At 32.0% G+C, this 25,381-nt stretch overlaps 2 protein-coding genes across 2 annotated transcripts; one reads left to right on the top strand and one right to left on the bottom strand.

Moving 5' to 3' along the window:
* Positions 1-4,657: 4,657 nt before the first annotated feature.
* On the bottom strand, positions 4,658-10,048 carry LOC110113154 (abscisic acid 8'-hydroxylase CYP707A2-like). Its single transcript, XM_020845600.2, has 6 exons — positions 9,430-10,048; positions 8,110-8,511; positions 7,826-8,006; positions 6,872-6,978; positions 5,868-5,986; positions 4,658-4,884 (listed from the first exon to the last, which is right to left on the bottom strand). The coding sequence occupies exons 1-6, from the start codon at positions 9,940-9,942 to the stop codon at positions 4,782-4,784; spliced, it is 1,425 nt and encodes a 474-aa protein (XP_020701259.1). The 5' UTR covers positions 9,943-10,048; the 3' UTR covers positions 4,658-4,781.
* Positions 10,049-24,477: 14,429 nt separating this feature from the next.
* Positions 24,478-24,963, top strand: LOC114580237 (probable disease resistance protein At4g19530). Its single transcript, XM_028697102.1, has one exon. The coding sequence runs from the start codon at positions 24,478-24,480 to the stop codon at positions 24,961-24,963; it is 486 nt and encodes a 161-aa protein (XP_028552935.1).
* The last annotated feature ends 418 nt before the right edge of the window (positions 24,964-25,381 follow it).

Below are 25,381 nucleotides of genomic sequence, written 5' to 3'. Positions count from 1 at the left end.
AGGAAAGTTGAGGTATTAGATTTGACTTATGTTAAGAAAGGTAGAGGTAGACCTAAAAAGACTTGGTTAGAAAATATTAGAAATGATCTTTCTTTATTAGATTTAAATGAAAATTTGACTTTTAACTAGACACAATGGCAAAAAAGGATTCATGTAGCTGACCCCACATAGTGGGACAAAGGCTTGATGTTGTTGTTGTTGTTGTCGTCTTTTGTGGTTGTCAATCTCTTTTATAGTTAATTTGTGTTTCATCATTCAATCCTGCAGTAATTTCTCCAGCTATTGCTGTAGATTTACCCTGCCTCTCATGTACAACTGCTGTTATTTGAATTGGATGTATATGAAGAAACTCTACACTTATAAACATTTTGATGGATTTATTCTATCCTTTGTTCTGCATGCTTTTGTTACCTAAAAGTGTAGAGGTTTATACACTTGGAATTATTAGGTCCTCCCACCTGACGTATAGCTACGTCCTCCCACCGCCAAAAAACTCGGTTTTTGCTCGGTATTGCTAGGTATTATTTGGTAATAACGAGGAATATCATCATGTGAAGACCAATACCGAGTTATACCGAGCTATACCGAGCAATACCGAGTTATACAAAAACATACCGAGTTTTTTCTAGGAAAAACTAGGTATTTTTTTTATATTGCTCGGTATAGCTCGGTATAACTCGGTATTGTCTTCACATGATGATATTCCTCGTTATTGTTTGGTATTGCTCGGTATTTGCTTGGTATTTCTCGTTTTTTAGCGCGATTTTAGCTCTGAGAGGACGTAGCTCTACGTCAGGTGGGAGGACCTAATAATTTTTCATAAACAAGAGAGTTTCTTCCTACTCTTGTTCTGATTTTCTGCGTTTGTATAAATTAGTATGAAGCATACATATAAAGCTCCACACTGTCTGCCACTTCGAATCCAGCCATGGCATGCAGCTATTGCTATGCTGTCTACCAAACATGGAGAACAAGAAATGTGAAGAAGCGTGGAAGGTCCTTTGGGACTCCCATCATATTAACTGCCACCATCCTCACCACCACATTGAATCACTCACATCGGTATCCTCTCAAAGTGTATCGTGTCAATATTTGATAAGACCTGAAAATCTGACTCGAACCTTTTCTGAAAATTTTGGGTTAGGGTTGGTTTCGGGTTCGGGTTCAACAAATCGACCCGTCGGGTTCGAGTTGACACAGTGATCCGAAATTGACCCATTTTTTTATCCGAAAACCCGAGATTAATCCGTTTAAACATGAAAATTAGAGATTGACCCATTTTTTTACTCGAAAATCAGAAATTTTTGGTCGGTCTTCGATCATTAGGGTCGTCTCGGGTTGACCCGAACCCGAAGCAGGTCGGGTTCGGGTTTGAAAAAACGACCTGTTTGCAAAAACGTGTTGGATTCTGGTTGACCCGAATAGTGCCGGGTTAGTTCCAAGTTCGACCCGAACCCGACCCGTGACCCGAAATTGACACCACTAAATTTCTTCCCAACATTGGTGGGTAGCATGGTGGATGAAAATTAACATTGATGGGGACCTTCTACCTTCCCACCATGCTGGGTTGGGAGCAGTGATCCTTGATGATCAAGGAGAACTCATTTTGGCTGATAGCAAGCGAACTGAGCATTGGGTGGCATACAATTGGAACTTGAAGCTGTCCTTTTTCTCCAAAGCATAGTTAAGGCTTCCTTTGAGACGTTTTTTTTTTTTTTTCCTCTACTTTTTAAAGCAACTTTCTAGTTCAAATTTTTAATTTTTTACTAAAAAGCTGTTTTAAGAAGCATAAAGAAAGCCGTCTCAAACGAAGCCTAAATCTAGGATGTTCGACGTGAAAGGCATCATTAATCATTATTGAAGGAGATAGCATTAAGCTAATCCAATAGCTCCAATACTCAATGGAAGAAATCATATGGCACTGCCAGCCCAATATTGGAGCTAAGATAGCCTTTCTAACTCCCCATTTCTCATTATACACAGCGGCATTGCAACAAGGCCGCCAATTTTTATGCAACTTTTATATGAAATGTTTTAGATAATTGTAACCTTCTTTTTTTTTTTTTTTTTTTGCTGAGATATAAAAATTGTAACCGTCATAATTTTTCAAAACCTTTCATTTTACTCCACATGTCTGTCATTGCAAAAAGTTTATTAGCAACTAAAGTTTCGTTTGGGACAGCTTTCTAAAACAGTTTTCAGTACAAAAATTTTTATTTCAAGAAATTTTTATGTTAGAAAATTGCTTTTGAAAGCAGTAAGAAAATTGTCCAAACAAAGCCTAAAATATCACATTTTTTGTTATTTTGCTTGTTGCACTTTATACTATTTAATTATTTATAAATCAAGCTTGTTAAACCTTAAATTTTCATTCTTTTTATTTATTCAGTTAACACAGTTTGTGATTGAAAAAAATAAAATAAAAAATCTGGATGAGTTTGGAATCTATTTAATCTGCTTTGAGATTAGTGCGGTTTAATTTTTGATTGATTACTCGTGTTATGTTCTTCTTAAAATAAATTAAATAATTTTTAATTTATCTGTCCTAATATACAGATTTTACTTATGATTGGATTTCGAATAGAATAAGATGGCATTTTAATAGTTCTCTCTTGATTTAGATTAGTTATTATCCGTGGATTCTGGATGCCGTTCGAAGGCGAATCATAATGAGCCACGTCACTCGTTTGCTGGGTACCGGTGCTTGGTACTGCTATGTACCGACTGATGTGGCACATTGTGATTCGCCTCCGAACGGTCCGGAATCCGCACAAAATAATTTCTCCTCATGCATTCTATATGGTTACCATACTTGAAAATTAAATTTGAATAATTTCTTGGCTGCTTGATCTGTTCTTTTGTTTTTTTCAAAAAAATGTTTGAGAGAAATATATAGAGGAAATAAGTGATTTAAAATTAAATAACCCATAAAAAGGGCATTATTTGCATTACTTAAAAAAATGAACGACTATAAATAAATGAGTATTAATGCTTTGTTTGAGACCGCTTACAATTTTTTTAAAGTAGCTTTTCAGTGTGAAAAATTTTAATTCAAAAATTTTTTGTATTAAAAAACTGTAATAAACGTTGTTCCAAACGATGCCTAAATCAAAGACTTTAGATGAGTTCACACTTATTTGAAGCATGAGTTAGCTAAAGAATATGTTTAGCTTTTTGGAAACTTTAGCAGGCTCGATTTTGAACTGTTTAAGCTATTTATTAACTTCAGAATTTGGAGCAATTATTACGTCCGGTTATCGAACGCGTTCATAGACCAATAAACACGTGCCACGTCACCTGAAACTCGGTATTGCTCGGTATACATTCAAATATGTTCGGATTTGACCAGACGTAATAATTACTCCAGAATTTGAAGCACGAGTGCGATATTGATTTACTGTAAAGAGAGACTTCTTTATGTTAGGTAGTAGGAAGGAATTTGATCAGAGATGTAATTGATAGAAATAACAAATATGACATAATCCTTATTGATCTAGGAATAAATGCAATAGTCTTATTGTATTAGTAGGATGGTTTAGGTTTAAGGCTTTATAGTGTATATTTTTTTGTAAGTATTATGAGTGTAGATTAGAAGAAATATATGTTTTTATTTTTCGGTGTTTGATTTGAAGTAAATCAAATATGAAACATAAATGTCATAAAATGTTTATTTTGGATGAATTTGGGCAAATTTCAAAGTGAGAAAACTCATGACTTTTAGTGCATTTAAAATATATCATAATAATTAAAAAAAAATCAATGCATGTAATTTACATTTAATATAATAACTCCTACATTTAAAATTATTGTTTTGGGTAGCCACATGAAAGGGCGTTTGGCTGCGTGACTAATCCTTGATTGATCTAGAAGAGGCACCCGCCCCAAAAACACCTGACCCACACTTGATTGGACCTCACTTAAGAGGCATTGCCACTCGAGGGGAATCGAGCACCAGTTGGGGGGTTCCCAACCGTACTTGCCCACCAACCAAGCTAAGCATCGGTGGGTAGCTTATAGGTCTTGAACAATAGAGAATGATTGGTTGAATCACTCTCTCCTTCCTCTTGATCACACTACTTTAGATATTTATATTGGACCATCACATCCCCCGCAATAACGGGTGAATCGACAAAATGCCTTAGATCTCGAAAGATCATTATTATCGGAGATTTAAATCAAAAGTTTAGACCAAAACCGATTACTTCGTGGTACGAAACTTAAGATTATGTTCATCTTAATACAATTTATATCATAATATCGTTACGATATAATTGTTATCCAACACGAATATCATCACCATCAAACATTGCAAGAGATAAAACTATGTCTCATTGAACAAAATCATTTGAATAAGAATCTCAATATTATTGATAAAAGCAACTGAAATTCAATCATGAGCTATGTTTTACAATAATTCTCAGCTCAATAACAAATGAACATAACACCCCTTAAAAAAAAAAAAAAAAAAAAAAAAAAAAAAAAAAAAAAAACTTGAAATAATTTGTGCCTACCTTGATTTTTAACCAAGGTTAGGCTCTTTTATTCCATTTTCCTTATGAATAAACTAATTTATTCTCTCTTTCTCTGAGCATAGAGAGCTTATGCACATCGCTTTGATTGCAAAAGCTCTCTCTTTCTCTCTCTTATTTTTTTTATATGTACAAAAAATAAAATATATTGCTCTCCACCCAATAGTATATAAAAATAATTAGTCAATTGCTTCGTTTGGGACGGCTTTCTTACCGCTTTTTAAAGCAGCTTTATAGAACAAACGAAGCCTATTAGTTCTTTTCCGCTAAGCTATCGATTTTGATGGGCAAACCGTCGAGGGGGAGAGCAAAAGGTCCGAACTGAATTCCGCTTTTGGATCCAGAAATCGACCACCTGAAATAGTAAGTACAATCTCAATAAATTAGAAGGAAAAATAATCATTATTTGCATTCAAATATATATTTTTAAATTTTTCTTTATGTTATGGGTGTAAGAAAATCAAGAAGAAAAAAAAAAAACATTTTATTAGAAATATTAGATATTTAATTTTTTTATGACTAAAAACAATCAGAATTTGCTGTAAAATTTATGTCTTTTAATATATAAATCATTTATATTGTATTATGATCTAATTTATTGTGTGTGTAGGGGTGTCAATTTTTGACACAACCCGAATCTGACCCTGAAAAATCCAGATTCGGGTCAACCCGGACACAACGAAACGGGTCGGGTTCGGGTTCAACAAATCAACCTGTTTTAAAAATCAGGTCAGGTTCGGGTTGACCCAGCAACCCGAAATTGACAACTCTCAAAAATCAGAGACTTGGACCCGGACTTGACCCGAAAACTAGCAATTTTTAGATCAAATTTCGGGTCACTCGTGTCGGGTCGGGTTGACCCGAACCCGAATTGGGTTAGGTTCGGGTCTGGAAATCTGACCCGTTTATAAAAACGGATCGGGTTGACCCATACAGTGACAGGTCAGTTTCGGGTTCAACCCGAACCCGACCCGTTGACCCGAATTGACACCCCTATGTGTGCGTATATATATACAAAACTAACCTCAATCAATTAACTTCATTTCCAATAAACCACAAAAAAAATCTCATTTTTCACATTTAAAAAAAGATTTTCTAATTAAAATAAAATTTTAAAATATAAAATAAATTATTAAAAATAATAATCATATAAAATTTTATGATAAGATTGAATCCCATTCTATTTCCCAAAAAAAAAAAAAATCCCATTCAAAAATTGAAATCTTGATGTTGACTACATAGAACTATTGAGCTGCAAGCTTGAATATATATAAATAAAATATATAAAAGGAGATAGGGGAGATCTAATAAGAGAGAAGGAGGGGGAGGGGGACCCACTTGTATTTTGTGGTGAGGTGGTGGAGGAAGACGAGTATTTCCAGCTTTGCCAACTCATTTCCAGGGCAGGCGTGGGTCCCATTTCCGAAGGGCATGTACGTGTTCGGCTTTGGACTTTTCTGTCATCACACAACAAACAAAAACATATTTATTTCCTTTGATTGAGAGCTGACAATAATAAAAAAAAAACCATATGATGTATTTTTACTTTGAGATTAGTGCTAGTGATTAGTGGTTTACTTTGAGATTAGTGATTTGCGCTAATGTCCAAATGAATTTAATGAACGGATCAGAATATTCTGATGCATGAATAAAAAAGGAAAAAATGATAATATCAAGCTTTTAAAAATGGAGCTCATTTGTGTGAAATTTATGATTTAATATTTGATAATAATTGAAGGAACGCTCGCTGGAAATGAACGAGCAGAGACAGCGACTGTACCTTCCACGCCATAACGGATTCCATCAATGTCTCACTCTTCTGACTGGCGTGAAATTATTAGATGCGGTGAGCTCACCGAAAATAATTTTGGTCGTCGTTCGGATACCAATCAGAATGCGCCACATCACATATTCGTTAATTATCAAAGGTTCATGTACTGTTTGGTACCGTGGCTCGGTACAGCTGGCGTGACACATTCTGATTGGTCTCAGGACGACATTCTACGTCCGGTCTCGGAACAGAATAATTTCTCGATCATCGGACACCGTTCTGAGGCCAATCTGGACGCCCCACATCATCAATACACTGCATAAAGTTATTATGTACAGCTATATATCGAGTGATATGACACATCCTGATTGACATATGGACGGTAATCATCTCTTATAACCGGCACTCCACCTCTTTGTATATTTTAATTTTTAATCATTTTTAATATTTTGAGTGGAATTAATTATTTAATAATTGAATTTAATTTCAAAATAAATATTTAAATCATTTAAAAATAAATTTAATAATTATATATTACATTTATTTTAGGTAAAAGATTGTTGAATGGTACCTCAAATCTGGAGGGATCGAATTTTGCAGGGTCAGGAAAGTTTTCTGGGCTGTGGTGAATGTTTCTGAACAAAGGTAGCACCTTCCATCCCTTTGGAATGAGATAACCTGTCATCCACAAGATATTTATTTTAATTAATTAAATAAATAAGTGATAATTAAGCAAAAATAATACACAAAATTGAGTCTAAAATGTAGGTGTAAATTTCAAAATAATCCCATGATTATTCATATATGAACAATATACTCTAAGAGTATCACGTTGCTCTAATTTAGTCTCTTAATTATACAAAATTGATCCAAAATAATCCTTTTGGGACTAAATTGAGTCCATTTTGTTAATTTGGTGGATTAAATTAGAGCAACATCATATTTTGAGACTAAGTCTTCGTTGGGACAACTTTCGTACTGCTGCCAAAAACGACTTTCTTGTATAAAAAATTTTAATTCAAGAGCTAAAAAGTTGTTTTAGGCTTCGTTTGGGACGGCTTTTTTATTGCTTTCTAAAACCGAGTTTTAGTACAAATTTTTTTTTTTAATTTTTGTATTAAAACTCCGTTTTAGAAATCAGTAAAAAAGCCATCACAAACGAAGCCTTAGAAAGTAACAAAAAATCTATCCCAAATGAAACCTAAGCAACTTTCTTATTACTTCTTAAAGCAGCATTTTAGTACAAAAATTAAAAATTTTCTACTATAAAGCTGCTTTAAGAAGCAATAAGAAAGTCGTTCCAAACGAAGCCTAAATTGGCTATAGACGAATAATCAGGAGACTATTTCAAGATTTTTCTTCCAAAATGTGTAAGGGCAATGTTTCTATGATCAGCATAATTGTTAGAGAATAAAGATAGAATTTTTACATTATACATAATATATATATAATTGCAGCAACTGATCTAAGTAGTAAATAGATTGGAAAGGAAAATCTTATAAAAAAAAGAATGAAAATAACAGACCTTCATACTCAACATCCTCCACAGCCTCTCTGAAAGTAAATGAAAGAATAGAGGCTACTCTCATAGTCTCCTGTATCACTCTGCAAGTTACAGGCATCCTCTTTGTATCAGCCCAATTCAAACCACCCTCCTCATCTCCTTCAATCTTCCCTTTACTCCTCCTAATCTCCTCCTGCTCTTCCTATTTCAATCAATCAATACTAACAATCAACACACTGTACACCAATTAAAAGAAATAAACTAAAGGAGATGAATGATTAAAGATAGAGATTAATGGAGCTTACTGTTACAGCTTGTAGAATTGATGGATTCTCAGCAAGATACTTAAGAATCCAAGTAAGAACACTCGCCGTCGTATCTCGAGCGGCGAAGATGACACCGATGATGTTATCGGCGATCTGATCATCAGAAAGAGCTTCCTTTGATTCCATGAATGAGGCGAGGAGATCGCCGGCATCGAATTGATCTGTTTTGGCTTCTGAATCCCTTCTGGATGAGATGATTTTTGCAACCAGAAATCCTAATTGTTTCCTGGCCTTCATCGCCTTGTGAAACAGTGTTCCAGGTAGATTCATTGGCATTGAATTGTATCCCTTCTCCAGAATATAGTAGCATTGCTTCAACTCTTCAATACAGGATTGTTCCTCTTTTCCGAATATTGAAAGCAAGGCGACATTCAATGCGTACTGTAATTAAATTAAATATTGGTGATTAGGATTGACTCAGGAGTAATGGAAGACAGGATCTAATGGAGAAAAAATAGGGGAAATTTTGGAAAAAAGCATGTGAAAAAAATTAGGTTTTCTAACACAAGATGCATTGAATTCCTTTTTCTTATATATCTGTTTTTTTTTTTACAGTAAAAAATATAGATCTGGAGTTTTTGAACCAAATACAGAACAGAAGCACAAAATTTGCAACTAAGTATTTAATTTTCTGTGTTTTTTTTTCTTGTATGAATGCAAATCTTGATTTCATTTAATTTCTTTGTATTTATTGTTGAATTGCTTTGGAGAAAAACTATTCTGTTTCTTCCTATTTTTACTTATGGTGAGAAACAATAGCTTTTCAAAAGAATCAGAATGTGATTTTTCTTAAATTTATTTGATTAAAAAATATGTTTATAAAGAATAAAAATGTGTTTGAGAAAATAAAACATTCACTTTTCAAAGAAAATTATCAGAAAAAATCAATTAAGGTCTAATTGATTTTTCGGATATAAATAAAATTTTATTTGATTGACCTATGCATAAACTCACAAAGCAAATATATGTTGAATTATAGATTTTTTCTATCAGGTAGACTGAACATTAATTTAAAATTTTTTATATAGATTTATTTTAGAAATATAGACATGTTCTAACATAATTAGACAGGAAGTAGAAGCAGGACAGCGGATCAAATCTTTTAAAAAAAACAAGAAGAAGCACGTAATCCAAAATACGAACAAAGTGCCAAATCTGCTTCCAATTGTTGAATTAGCATTCAAAATATATCATAATTACCATTAAATTGCATTGCAGAAACCCTAGAAAATTTGGACACGCGGAAAAAGAGTAGGTCCTACATATCCTAATTTCAGATTTCAGATATCCGAAACTCACCGTCTTCATTTCCTGAAAAGTATTGATGAATCGGCCATCGCAAGACGATAGCACCCGAACCGCAATCTCCTCGACGCCGGCGATCTTTCGGCGGATGGCTTCCGGCATAAAAGCTCGAAGAACGAGGCGACGGAGTCTGGCGTGGTAATCCCCTCCCTGGAAGAAGATGGCCTGTGGACCGAGCATCCTCTCCTTACTGGCCGGGAAAGTAGGTTTAAAGAGATTCGCCTTTGTCACCAGAACGAATCTCGCGGCCTCAGGGCTTGAAACCATTACACAGGGACAACCAAGTATGTGGGTTTTGAACACAGCGCCGTACTTTCTCTGCTTCTCCGCGAAGAAATTGTTCGGATTGTTGGAATAGAGCTGGAATGTTTCGCCTATGTAAGGCCATCCCATGGATCCTGGAGGGAGATGCTTTGTTGCTGGTGGCGGTCTCTTCTTCTGTGTAATGTAGCGGAGAAGGAAGAAGAGGAGAACAGAGAGGATCAGAAGAACTGGAGGTATCGCCATGGAAGGCGAGATTGGGGAATGTAGAAAGCTTATTCAAGCAGAGAAGAAGCAGTAAGAGGAAGAGAGAGAGAGCGAGAGAAAGAGAGGGAAAGGGCGAGTTGGGCTATAAGGGTGAAAGGGGTTTTTATAGGGGGAGAAATTTTCCTCTAATGATAAATAATATTTTATTTAAATTTTTTAATTATTTTTTAAATGTTGAAATTAATTTGTTGAATCTAAACCTTCCTATAAAGAGCAACACTTTTAACCAACGAAATAATTGACAATCATTATTTTTTTTATTTTTTATTTGACAATCATTATTTTAGATATTATTAATGTTTAAATTTTAAATTTGTTATTATTTAGTTTTATTAATTTTAAATAAAAAATTAATAAAGGTAGTCAATAATTCAGAATTCTTCGATCAGTTAATCCCTCTGATCTTCTAAACCTTTACACAGATACCAAATAATATTAAAAAAATAGTTTGTTTAAAGGGAGATTTACATGCATATCACTCTATACTATTCTATTTATATATCTAACACATAAAATTTTAATATTACATAGATACCATCCACCATAGTTCATTTTTATATCAAATATGAGTGGTATAAATGAAATATTTGAGTGGTAGGAAGGAAATATGATTATATGAGTGACATATTTGATATTAAAATAATATATAATGGTATGTATGTAATATTAAAGTTTTAGGTATTAGATATGTAAATAGGATATTATAAAGTGGTATGTATGTAAATTTCCCTTGCTTGAAACTAATCTTCTTATGATTAGAAATTAGGTTGTTCAATAAGGTCTTCAACTCACACTCTCAAACATTAAAAAATAAAAGTATTTATAAAAAAAAAAACTTAGAAAAATGAGGTTTCTTAAGAACTTACGTCCCATGGTTTGAAGAACGAGAAGGGAGTGTGAAGACGGAGAGGAATAATGCCTGTACGGAGAGGAGTCTTTGTCATGGTTGAAGCGGGCCGCTTGTCGAGTTATAGAACGAAGAGGCGAACGGTTAGGTGCGGAACATCAAAACCTACTCACGCGAATGAAGGGGCGGACGGGAATGAAATATTCGAATATGAATATTAGGTTTTCTTTTCTTTCCAAAAGTTTTCTTATAGTCCGCTTGATGTAAATCCAATGGCTCTATTCCGTTTTAATTGAATTGGATGATTTTTGAAAGCCGGTGCGATTCGCCAGTTCCATGGTCTGTACGGTTTTTGAAAATCGGAGTTAGTTCACTAGTTACACAGTTAGATCGACGTACTGAACGATTGTTGGCCAGTTCTATGCGAGTGTATTGAATTTGAACTAGCTGGCCGCCGGTTCACGATTCCATTGGTTGAATCGACTGGTCTGATTTTAAAAATCGTAGTGACAAGTGTGAGTTATAAATTTTTTAAAAAATAATTACTTAAATTTTTTTAAATTTAAATTTATATATTAGAAAATTAGCGAAAAAAGAAATAGAAGAGATAGGAAGAGAGATAAGCTTTGAACATCTTTTTAAATTATTTGGTGTCTTGAAATGCTCTTTTGGCAATCTATTAATATATTTTAGTCAAAATTTAACTGTATAGGTAAATAATATAAGTAAAAATACCTATCAAAATTTGCTTATATTTGTTATAAAAATAAAGAAAATTTTCTAAGTACTCGATGATTTCTATGAGTTTATGAATTCTATTTTGTAGACATCTTCGATGAGTTTTATGATGCTCACCTGATGGTAGGGGTGTAAATAAATGACCTGATTTGAAAAATTCAGGTTTGAGTCGACCCGCTAAATTTTCAGGTTCGATTTCAATCTGAAATATTGACTTGGGGTGAATTTTTTGAGTCGTGTTCCTGTTGACCTAACAAGTTCAAATTGATCCGATTATCATTCCCGGTCGTGTTAAACGGGTCAAGCTCACGGTAAACAAATTGTGTAGATCTTAAAAAATTACATGTTCGATACGACAGACTTGTAAAACAGATCTAGTAAAGATTGGGTCAAACATTTTGACACATATAATAAACAATTCAGGTTCAGGCCAAATATGTTCGATACGGACCAACTTCAAATCAGACCCGAAATGGAGAATTAATCTATTTTATGCGGAGACCGGACGCAGAACGTCGTCCGGAGACCAACAAAAATGCGCGACACCGAGCAAGAGGTGACATGACGCATTATGATTGGTCCACAGGCTGACCCAACGGTTCCTCGAATCAAATTAATTCAAAATCATAATAAAATTTGATCAACTTGATCCACCTTACTAACTCTATGGATTACTTTGATATGATTAATAAAGTAATTAGTACAAAACCTAATCTAATTAATAAAAAAATGGAATCTGGATACAGCTAAACAAAGCATGGTTAGCTGAATCATGAGTCAGCGGTGGGAGACAGTTAAGAGTGAAGAAGGAAATCTGTGGGGGAGAAGAAGAGGGGAAAATACGCTAAGGAAAAGGACATAGTGGATTAGTGGGAGCCAACGAGAAGGATAAAGAAAGGCCAAAATGTAGAGAGTTGCTTTGCCACGCAACAAATCTCATGCGTATAAATGTATTAAAATAGGGAGAGATTTAGATAAATTATTTGAAAATTTAGAGAGGAAGATGTGGAGAAAGATCTTTATATTTTTTATATTTAAAAATTAAAATTAATTATTTTATTATGTCTCATCTTATGTATTTAGATGATCTCTTTAGTAATTTTATGATTCGATTCAGACGCTTTTTACTATTTTTCATAACAATTTTTAAGTACAAAAATTTTTAGTTCAAAAAAAAAAATGTACTTGAAAGCTGCTTTAAAAATCAGTAAGAAAGCAGTCCCAAATGAAGCCTAAGGTTTCATTTGGGACGGCTTTTTTATTGCTTCTAAAAATAACTTTTCAGTTTAAAAATTAAAAATTTTATACTATAAAACTACTTTAAGAAGCAATAAGAAAGCCGTCCCAAACGAATTGAAGACTTATTATTTATCTGAAATAATTTTTTTACTATTTTTTAAAATAATTTTTTAGTATGAAAATTTCTAATTAAACAAATTTTTTAAGTAAAAAATTGATTTAGAAAGAAGCCCCAAACGAAACCTTACAGTTTTCATAATATTTTTATAGTAATTTTTTAGTACAAAAATTTATTAAAATTTGTTAAAAATAGTGAGAAAAAATTGTTCCAAAAGAAGCCTTAATTATTTCTCTTTATTTTGAGATTTTGAGATGTTTTTTGTGATATATGTTTGAAAAATTAAGGAGATTTGAGTTTTTGATTGTGAGTTTAATTATTATTATTAAATGACGCTTCTTGTTTTTTTTTTTTTTTTTACATATCATTTTTTATTGTTATTGAGGTTTCGTTTGACACTACTTTCTTACTGCTTCTTAAAGCAGTTTTCTAATAAAAATTTTTAATTTTCTTCTAAAAATATTCTTTAAAAAGCAGTAAGAAAGCCGTCCCAAATAAAATCTAAATTATGATTGTTATTTTTAGTTGGATTGATTATGAAATTATCATAGAAATTAGTTGTTTGGTTTTGATGAAAAACATTCTATGTAAAAAAATAGGAGAATTTAGAGCTCACCCATTAGGTCATTTTTGTGTATAATAAAATCTCTCAATTTTATCTGATTTTATATAATACACTGTTCATCTGCTGCCACTCATTATAATGTTGTCGCCGGTCGTCATTATTGACTACTGCTGCCAAGTTTTATACTATATTCATTTTACTTCAAATAAAATACAAAAAATAATCTCATGTATTTGATTTTATACTTAATGAAATAGTTTTGAACATTTGGAAGACGCTACATTTTTTTTTATTTTTTTAGCAAAACAAATAGCCCTAAGCGAGTTCAAAAGGTATTTGATTTTAATTAGCTTGAATAAATTAGAAATTAAATAAGCTCAAAATTACATAAAAACTTGTGTAAGATCATATGCATGTATTGAGTCTATGGTTGCAAAAATAATTGAGAAAGGAATACGAACAACATTAAATTAGGCAAACATTGTTCATTGAAGACAAATTGACTATACTAAAGCTTTAGTTTGAGACAGCCTTCTTACTGCTCCTTAAAATAGCTTTTTAGTATAAAAATTAAAATTTTGTACTAAAAAATTAATTTGAGCAACAGTAATAAAGTTATCACAAACGAAGCCTAAATCAAATCTATCCTCCATATTAGTATATGCCATACTACCACAAGTGAAAGAGCAAGCAAGCGTATAAAAAATCTATGATGACCATAATACCTTTTATATCTAATGAGTGGGATCTCCATCATTTATTATCAATATAAATGAAGAATATTTTTTGTATAAGGACTAGGGGTGTCAATATTTGACACGACACGAAAATCCGACCCGGACCCGACCCAAAAAATCCGGGTTGGACCCGATCCGATTTCGAAACGGGTCGGGTTCGGGTTCTCATATTCGACCCGTTTGAAAAAACGGGTCGGGTTCCGAGTTCGACCCGAACCCGACCCGTGACCCGAAATTGACACCCCTAAATTAAGACCATAAAGCCTTTTTTAAGAGTAAGATTATCAAATGTGGAGCCAATTGGATATGCATCATCTACAGTGAAGCACTCAAAAATAAATAAATAATTAACCAAACACACAAAAGTAAAAGTGAATGCATAAAATTGTTTATGGTGTGAGTGAGTGGACATTATGTAGATAAGGAATTTGATTACTTAATTAGCATAAACATCATTAAACCAATTCAACTTATAAAACAAAACAAACAAGTGAACTAAGATGCATATGTATGAACAATTGAGGAGTAATATAACATATAATTAAGTTATAAACTAACCACTAAACTGTGCAAGTCGTGGCTCGCTTAGGACTTTGTTTGAGACAACTTTGTTACTGCTTTTTAAAGTAGTTTTTTAGTACAAAAATTTCTAGTTCTACTAAAAAATTGCTTTAAAAAATAGTAAGAAAAGTATCCCAAAGCCACACAAAAGTTATATTATTACATAAGGAGTGTGAGCATAGATATTATTAACCACAAAGTAAATGATTAATTCAACTTAAGAGCATAAGAAGATTGAAGCAAGACATAAACATTCAACCAAGAAATTAATTAAATTAAATTGATAAAGAGTGTAAACTAACAACATAACAAATAAACACAATCAATAGTTTCCCCTTTTCTAGTATGATCATTAAAATCATGTTGTAACTTGAAACCTAAAATAGTGTTTTAACTCAAATATATATTGAAACATATATGTCAAAATTGCATAAAGTCTCCATGTGTATAAATAAAAGAAGCTCATGGGAGTTTTTAGGTGGAAAATTTTAGGAAGGAAAAATCATATACCCTGACCTAGGTGAAATAGTTCACTATATAAGGTAATGATTACAAAAATCGCTCTTCCCTTTTATTGGAGAAGATGAGATTATAAAGCCTAGATTGCCAACTCAATCAGCTGGGTGCATTGAAAAATATTGAAGAAATAGTGAGAAGTAATGGATATAAGAGTTGGTGAAGGTGGTTCAGGGATGATCATTGACATCAGTTGCAGATGAATGACACTAGTTGGTGATACAGATGCCACACTTCATGATCTATATTGGAAGAATTATATTTATCTTTCATTTTAACTATATAACAAGAGCTTATTAATGAACAAAAAAAAAAAAGAAACATAATTGTATTTTCTCTAGAAATGTAGGTAAAAAAATTATACATGTTATACGGTGCCTCATATGATCCTTACCATTTTCTAAAAATATATACTATAGCTCAACAAGTAACTAAAATCTTACAAATAACATCAATGCTAGATAAAAGAGAACAATATGTTATAAATAATATAAAAAATATATGCAACATCTATATTGATTATATGTATCAATTTATCTTTCTATAGTTCATTGCATCTCAATCCATTATATCATCAATCACAATATCAGTAACAATTAAAAGTATTAATACCAATAATAATATTAGCTTTATGATCAATAATGTTAAATAATATTAATGACAGTAAACATTATTAGTATTAGTCATAATATCAATACAGTATTCGTAACGGTGTTGATATCATTATTTATATATTTAATGAGTGTCTCTTAAGAGTATCTTGCTTATGCACTTATGACTCTCAATCAGCATCTCTTATAACTCCCAATCAATGTACTCATTATAACTCCCATTAAATTATGTGAATCAATCACCTCTACTCCTTATAACTCCGAATCAATCTTCAACACTTTTTTTTTTTATTTTTTTCAGAATACAAATTAATGAATTAATCTTCAGCACCTTAAGACTCCCAATCAGTGAATCACATGGATCGATCAATAGGGTATCAGGTGGAGTTATCATATCATGTATCTGATATCATTCAATGATTTAGTTAAAATACAAAAATTATATCAAATTATTCAGAATGATTAAATCTATAACATATCCAAGCTTACATGGTGAAAGCTTATAAAATCAGGAGATAATACAATGTTTGCAGATTTATGAGAGATAAAATTTGTATAAATCAAAATCATAAAAAATATAAGTAATAGATTAGTCACTTATAACGAATAAAATAAAATATGTAATAGGGATGACAGACAAATATGATTCAAAGACCATTCTCTCACGTCTCTTCTTTCCATATTTCAATTTTTCCTTGCCAATCAACCAAGTGAGTGAGTCGGCATCACAGCACTCACCAGATCAGCGTCAAAGCACTTAACTTCAAAATTTTCATGTTTTTTAAATAAGTATATTTCACATATAAGTTATTAGAAGGCAACAATATAAGTTATTAGAAGGCAAAAATGAACAAGTGACAATGCTTGAATGATAACGAACTTTAATAGTCGTTGATTTTAGTATATGGCAAGCGAGCAATGACAATTATTAGCAGTAATGATCAACATTGATCAATAGGCACTCAATCTCCGCTTCATGCGTTGAATAGAAATATATTTATAGATTTATAGTAGGGCATTTTTGTTCATTTTGTTAAGATTCCAAACACTAAGGTTTCGTTTGGGACGGCTTTTTTATTGCTTTTTGAAACGGAGTTTTAGTATAAAAAAAAAATTGTACTAAAACTCCGTTTTAGAAAGCAATAAAAAAGCCGTCCCAAACGAAGCCTAAATCATTCGACCCATAATAATCACCTTAATTCAATAATAATTATATATTATTATGAAGAGATATGACAATGAATAAAGATATTAATCAAATATTTAATAAATAATTTTGACCAAAAAATTGTAAGATTAATATTCAGACATATTTTCTATCAAGATGGACTTAACTAACTTTACATTTGCTCTAAAATTAGAGTTATATATATCTGATACATCAGGATTGCACTAATTTTAGTGCAAATCTAATGGTAGCTTAGCCCATCATAATAAAAAATCTATCAAAATAATGCGACACAAAATTTTAAAAATATATTTAAATAATTCAACACTCATTCAGTATGTTCTCGAGTGAGAGGGAAGTTTGTTGAGCAATCAAACAATTAGATTTCATTAGGAATACGATTTTTACTATTTTTATGATAGAAGAGATAATATAGCAATTATATCTTTTTTTTTTCAATGAAAATGGTACCTTTTTTCTATAAGATATTGAAAAATATTTATATAAAATTAAAAAATAATTGAAAATAATTATTAAAACTTTCTAAAGGTTTATTTTGATTAGGCCATAAATCCTACAATGAATTCCCTATAGAAACCTTAGGAAGTAACTTTTCATTCCACATATTGTTGTTAAGGTTTAAACTTCATTTGAGATGACTTTTTTACTGTTCCTTAAAGCAACTGTCTAATATTAAAAATTTTATATTAGAATCATATTTTAAGAAGCAATAAGAAAGCCGTCTCAAATGAAGCCTTAATTTTGTACAATTAAGTATTTTAAAAGTCTTATTCAAGCTTTGTTGGTTTACTTTATGATAAACTCGTGATGACTTTCCTTCAATTAAGGCTTTGTTTGGGACAACTTTCTTCCTACTTCTTAAAGATACTTTTTAGTACAAAAATTAAAACTTTTGTAAAGCCGCTTTAAGAAGCAGGAAGAAAGCCGTCCAAAACGAAGCCTAAGTCATCAATTTTTATTGATCAAGTAGACGACTTCTCAGAGCAGTATATTCTCTCAGTTAGATCAATGACTACTTTCAATCAAGTCGAGGACTTCATCCAATCAATTCATTGACTTCCTTGACTAAGGTGGATGACTTCTTTCATAGCAAGGATCTATGCAAGTCAAGTTAAAGTACTTGACTTTAATTAGGCTAATAATTATGCAAAAGACTCATTCAATGTTAATAGGGCCCATTATACATATCTTAGAGATTTTTATTCTAATAAAGCCCAATGCGGCCCAATAGTTGGCCCTAGTTTGGCCCATTATGTTAGCCATTTAGAAAGTGTAATCTAGTTGGGCTGGAGAGATGATTTTATTTTTATAGATCATTTTCAAATTTTCTTTTTATGAAGAAAAAAAAATTCTCGCAATTAGATTTAGGCTTTGTTTGGGGTATGAAAATAAGTCGATAAAAAAGAAATATATATTTGAATGACAATTTTTAAATAATTTAATTTATTTTATTTTTAAGAAGCTGTTTTTTTTAATAATTATGTTTAAAATTGTGATTAAAAATGAGCTTTTGAAAACGTAAATAGAAAAGCATAAGCTATCCCAAACATAGTCTTTGGATATGTTTGTAAAGGCTACAACTTGAGATAAAAGTGATTGCAAAGCTATTAAAGGGAAACTAACTTTTTCAAAAGTTGCTATAAAAAGCAGCTTTCTAGTACTTCTTTTTTGAAGTAGCTAGCAAGAAGTAGCCAAGTAAAATTATGGTTGCGGTCCAAAAATTAAATTAGAAAGAAAGTTGTCTAAAATAGATATTTAATAAAAAAATATTTTAAAAATTTTTAGGATGAAAATTAATTTTTAATTATAATAGTAGTTTTAGATAATTTTATCTTTATACAATAATGTTATAATTTATTTTCCAAAAAGCTAAAATAGACACAAAAATGTCCTAATTAGATGTAAAATAAATTAATTAATTAAGAAAGATGATAGTTTAGGACACTAATTGGATGATCAAATAATCTCCAAATTTCGCATCCTTATAGTTGAATCTATTGTCTCGACAAGATGAATCCAACGAGCCAAAAGTACGCTCAATTTCTACAATATATGTTGAATGAATACATTACGATCAATGTAATCAATATGGGCTACTTGATGGAAGGTTCCGGATTTTGACTATATTTAAATATATGCAGCATATTGTTTCAAAAAATCGAAGGATATTAGGAAGTGAGAATTCAATAGAAGTTAATAGATTTTCTCTAAATAAGAGTCATTTAGAAAGAAATTAAAAAAAATGAATAGAGAACAATCATACTTAAATCTCTCTCTCTCTCTCTACTTATTTTTGTTATTTGTTTATTTCTTCAGATTCAATAAAAACTTTGTATAAGACAACAATCTTTATATGAGAAATGACATTTTATTAGAGAAAAGCTATACCAAAAGTTTATTTGCTCTACATATGTGTTTGATTAGGGCTATGAACGATTTGATTTTGAGCTGATTCGGGGTTGGTTTGATGGCTTGGAGCTTAACTTGTAATCAAATTTTGGCTCGAATCATTTGATTTTGAGCTAGCTCGAATTGAAATTGAATAGATGTCGATTCAATTTATTTTAATTTAAAGCTTGTCCGAACGGGGCAGCTCAATCCAATTTGGCTTGAAATTGAAATGGGTTGGCTCATCTTGATTGATCAACTTTAATGTAATGGCCAAAAAAACTAAAAAAAAAATGTTTTGTTGCATGGTTTAGGACCTGGTCCAATGTAAAAAAGTTAAATAGGCTTCATTGCCACATGTTATATCAGTCGAAAAAACCACAATTTCATTTAAAGTTTCATAAAAATATATTATATATTGTCACATGCTAAAAAATTTGCAGTCGTAGAATTTTGAATCGTTTGATATCTTAACATTGTACAAGTAACAAGGTCTGACCTTGTTGCAATAGTCCAATATATGTTATAAATACATGAATTCGCTCTTATTCACAATTTAAAAAGATGGACTACATAATTAAGAACAATTATCTACTTATCACAATATAGATTACAGAAGCGAGATGTCCATAGACAAACAGTTGATGTCTAATATTGTCCCGAAAACTTGGGCTATGTTCAGGCTATTGTCATAGAAGAATTCCCTTCTTATTGTTTGCATTATAAATCCCTTGGCCATTTGAAGGTGGAATGTAGTACCCTGAACCATATTCTTCCTATTGTTCCCTCTCTTAAAGCGGGTATTGAGGGTGTTTTTCCAACCACTATGGAGCAAGTTAATGATAAGGTGGATTTGGCTTTACAAAATGAGGTTGTTATTGTTTGTGAGGGTCATTTAGAATTTTTTATTGATGCTAGCAACTTGGGTTTGCGGGATCTTGTGGTTTCCCCTACGTCTGCTTTGGTTTGTAATGCTAGGCTTCCTAGGCCAGCGGTTTTGGCCTTTGATGGTTTTGAGGTAGTGGATCCTCTTATCACTATTTCTGATTATCCCGTGTAAGAGGCTGATGATTATCTAGCTATTTTTTGGAAGGATCCTTTGTGTTTTACTCTGTCTCTCCTATTTTAGAAGTGGTTAGCATTGAATTCTATTGTGTTAACACAGTAGTGTTGAACAATTCATTAAGTGAATTGCCTGATGTTGTTGTTGAATCTGCTATGCCCTCTTCTTCCTTGATAATTTTTTATGGCACGGTTGAGATCCCTGTTTCTATCATTTCAAATGAGGATTTAAAAGCTCAATTGGATATGTCTTTGCATGATTCTTGTGTGAACCAATTGGATTGGCTTGAAGATAACTTGTCCCCGCTTGGTTAGGGTGAGGGGGAGGATTTGGAAGGGGCATAGGAGGATTTTCATGGTTTGTTTAACTTGAATGTGAATCACATAGTTGAGAAGGCCTTCTCCCATGGAGGTGGTAAGCATCGGGGGCGTAAAAACAAAATGAAGTAACTATGGTTGTTCTCTTTTCGTTGGGGCCTTCTTTTGCATTGTTGGTCATTCTGTGTCATTTTGTTGGTTGCTTAGAGTTTGGGTTTTTGAGGTTGTGCGTGGTTTTACTTTGGGTGGATGTGATGCTGGGGATTGGATTAGCGGTTGCTTCATTCTTTTATGGGCAATGATGTTATGAGTTTTTGCTCTCCACATGGACTGTCGGGGCTTGTTGGCTATCATTGTTGGTGACTCAGTTTGTTCTGTTTGGTGGCCTTATTTTGGTTGTTGCTAGTCACTGCCTATGGATGGTCCTAGCTTGACATCTGGGTGGTTGCAAGAAACTCTATGCCAATTTCTGTGAGCCTGAATGGCTGCCTCGTCTTTTCTATTTTTTGTTGTGTATATTTCTTTTTTGGTGGTTGGGTTGGTTGTATCCTCTTTCTTTGTTGAGATAAGATCATCATTTGATTTTTTTTTTTTAGAAGTGATAATATTAAGATAATGGAAGTCAGACAATTGTAATGATAATTGTTGATAGTAATTTTAATCAGAATCCAAAACACTCTATTAAACGCTTCATATTTATCCTCTTAATTATATAACATTTATTAAGCCTTTAAGTATCTTAATACCACAAAATTGAATAATCTTGGGCTGATTCGATTCTTCTTATCAATCTGTTTGTTTTGACAAAGATTTAGATTCTGTGGGCTCTTCGATTAGTGTCCCAATATCAATTTCGTATTCAGATTCTTTGGAACTCAAATCATATCACTTTTAATGTTGTTGTGTTCAACTTGTCGAGACGTTCAGTTGAACTATAACTTTGTTGAAATCGAAATTCAAAAGATCCCAAATTTAGTTTAAAATTTATAAATTCAAATCAAATCTCAAACAAATCTCTATTTTCTTTTTTTGTGTAGAAGCTCATAGAATAGACAAATCCTTTCTAGTTTTCCCTCTTTCTACTCATTCAAAACATGTGAAATCTTATGAATCTCAGTGTTCATATCTTTGCCACTATGACAAGAAATGTTTGAGCACCCTTCTTGAATTTCAAAGCTTAGCAATCTTCAATTAAATTTCTTCTCGCTAAGGTGTGACTCAGTCAAATGGGGAGCTGAATTCAGAATGTTTGGGACAGCTTTTTTTTCTTTCTTTTACTTTTTCAGACCGCTTTCATAATTTTGATTTTTGATATTGATTGGAATGATTTATTATTACTACTTAAAATAATTTTTTATTACAAAAAAAAAATTTACAAAATAATGATTTAAAATGCAATAAAAAAATTATCTCAAACAAAGGAGAAATTATTCTGTATGGTTACCGGACAGCCTGAAGGCGAATCATGATGTGCCATGTCACCCGGTACACAGCTAAAAAATAACGTGGTGCTTTCTGATTCGCCTCCGGACGGCGCCTGATTACCGCACAAAATAATTTAACTTAACAAATCCTTTATTTGTCTGTTATTTTTTTATTGATTTCAAGAAAATTTTGTGCTAAAAAGTTATTTTTTATAACAGCTTTTAAAAAAGTTACTTCCGGGCAATAATTTTTCAATAGCCTGCTAGAATTTATAAAATTATATATACATTTAAACTTATATTCATAGAGCCTTGAATTTAGGTTGAGATTAGTGTAATTTATTAATATTATATGTGACACTAATCTTAAAGTAAATATAAGTGTTTAAGAACTATTAGTATATCCTTACACAATTTTTTTCTTTTTTTTTTATTACCCTCGAGGTCTAAATACATAAATATTTAATTTGTCGGGATTGAAACATAAAGGAATTATCGGTAATGCCATGGGGCGAAAATATAATTGGAGGAGAAGTGATATTTGTAAAAAACACCCTCTAACTTAATTTTTTCATATAAAACGAAAAAAAAAAAGTGGGTTAAATAAATAAAATATTTTATTTTACTCTAATGTGCAGTTATTTTAAATTTTAAAATGACGAAAATTATTTATATTATTTTATAAATAAAATGCTAAGATTTATTTGTTTAATCATGAATACTGAAACTATTATAATAATTCTCGTTAAGAATGAATGGCTTATTAATGCAATATTATATTTGAATTTCATAACTAACCTTAATTTTATTTTAGAATTTATAAATTATAATAATACCAAAAAAATATTACAATTAATATCACAATGGGCTTAAAAACCATTTGACTAACTTTAAGATTAGTGCAATGCAAAGAGTTTAATATTGCACTAACCCAAAAAAAATTCAATGATTTTTTATAGGTCAGAAGATTGTAAAATTATTCTGTGCGGATACTTACGCTGTCCGGGGTAAATCAGAGCGTATCACGTCACTTTTTTATTATGTACCGCAACTAAGTATCGGGTGATGTAGCGTGTTCTGATTCGCCTCCGGACGGTCCGGTGTCCGTATAGAATAATTTTTCCATAAGATCAAGGCTTTATTTGGGACAGCTTTCTTACTACTTTTGAAAGTGGCTTTCAAGTATTTTTGTACTAAAAATATGCTTGGAGAAAAATTAAGAAAGCCTTCCCAAAAGAGAACTTTTATTACGTCCTCTGACCGGACGTAGCTCTACGTTCGGTCGGAGGATTGTTACTCGATTTTTGCTCGGTATTTGGTCAGTATTGCTAGGTATTGTTTGGTAATAACGAGGAATACCGCTTTGTGAAGACCAATACCGAGTAATCCCAAAAAATACCGAGTTTTTTCTAGAAAAAACTCGGTATTTTTTGGAATTACTCGGTATTGCTCGGTCTTACTCGATATTTTGTCTTCACATAATGGTATTTCTCGTTATTTTTGGTATTGCTCGACATTTGCTTGGTATTTCTCGTTTTGTGGCTGCGATCTTAGTGCCGGCCGAACGTAGCTCTACGTACGTTCACCGGACGTAATAAAAGTTCCCCAAAATAAGCCTAAATAATCATTTTTTTTAATATAGAGTCTGTTTGGCATAACTTTCTTACTGTTTTTTCTTTTCAAATCATACTAATGTTTTCAAAATTCTATGCAAATAAATTACTTTTTACAACACTTTTTAAAATATACTTTTCATACAATTTATAATATTTTTACAAAAAAAAATTGCAAAAAATTGCCTTCATCTCAAATAGATCCTAAATTTCAAAACTGATATAATTTTTTCTTTCAAAAAATAAAGAAAAAAAAAATCATACTCCAATTTTACAAAAATAACCCTAAACAAAAATGTTGATATAGCCAAAAAGCACTCATCTTCCGTCTTTGAAGGTCTAGTTGGTCATATCAATAAAAAATTTAAATATATCATTCTCATACTTTGAAACAGTCACACCACAGAAATCATATTAATTTATGCAAAATCTAAAGCACTTCCATCCCTTATTCCGTTTTCAAAATCAAAATCAAACATCTTGACAATCAATTCTTCTCTATTCAAACAATGACTTTAATAATCTCCCTATAAAACTTCCCCCAATGCCACCCAAATGCTTCATTCAAGCATATCCAATTCATAGAAGATGGCCATAGGAGCTCCTATTGCTCTTGGAAAAGCCACTAGATTCCTTTTCGGTTCGCGGAAACCCCCGCAAAAATCGTGCGATGTTTTCATAAACCACCGAGGGATTGACACGAAGCGAAATATTGCGGGACTGTTAAACGAAAGGCTCACGCAGCTCAACATTTGTTCTTTTTTGGATAGCAAATCGATGGAGCCTGGTGATAAGCTGTATGATAGTATTGAGTCGGCGATTAGTGAATGTAGGGTTGCGATAGCCATTCTGTCTCCGCGGTACTGCGAGTCGATCTTCTGCTTGCACGAGTTAGCAATGTTGGTCGAGTCGGGGAAGAAGATCATCCCGATCTTTTATGACATTAAGCCGTCGGAGCTTCAAGTTGTGGATACTGACGGGAGTTTCTCGCCGGAACAGTTGGAGAGGTTTACAAGGGCTATTCGGGAGGTGAGGTATACTGTCGGCATCACATTTGACTCGCAGAACGGGTGAGTTTGATTGCTTTATTTAAGTATTTTGTATGTTAAAATTATATTTAATTGATGTCATATCTTACTTTATTTTTTTTTTTTTGCAGAAATTGGTGTGATCTTATCTCTCGAACTGTGAATGTGGTGAAGAACAGCCTCAACAATGAAGCCTTTTGGTCTTTGGATTTGATTTTGGGACACAAAAATTGAAGAAAATAAAATAAACTTTATAGTTTTATGAATTTACATTCAAATTACTATAAAGTTATAGGATTATTTAAATTCAACATTTTTTTATTTTTTTTATTTAAAATTCTTTTATGTAATTATTTGACTTAGTCAAATTTTAGAAGTGCAAATAATTATTGCATATTGATAATTATTGACTTAATATTTTGTTATTACTTAATCAACAAGCAATAAAATGATGGTAGAAATGT

Source organism: Dendrobium catenatum, unplaced genomic scaffold, assembly GCF_001605985.2.
Source record: "Dendrobium catenatum unplaced genomic scaffold, ASM160598v2 fragScaff_scaffold_875, whole genome shotgun sequence".
NCBI lineage: Eukaryota > Viridiplantae > Streptophyta > Magnoliopsida > Asparagales > Orchidaceae > Dendrobium > Dendrobium catenatum.
The sequence above is the reverse complement of the archived record's forward strand: the minus strand, read 5'-3'. Positions and strand labels throughout refer to the sequence as shown.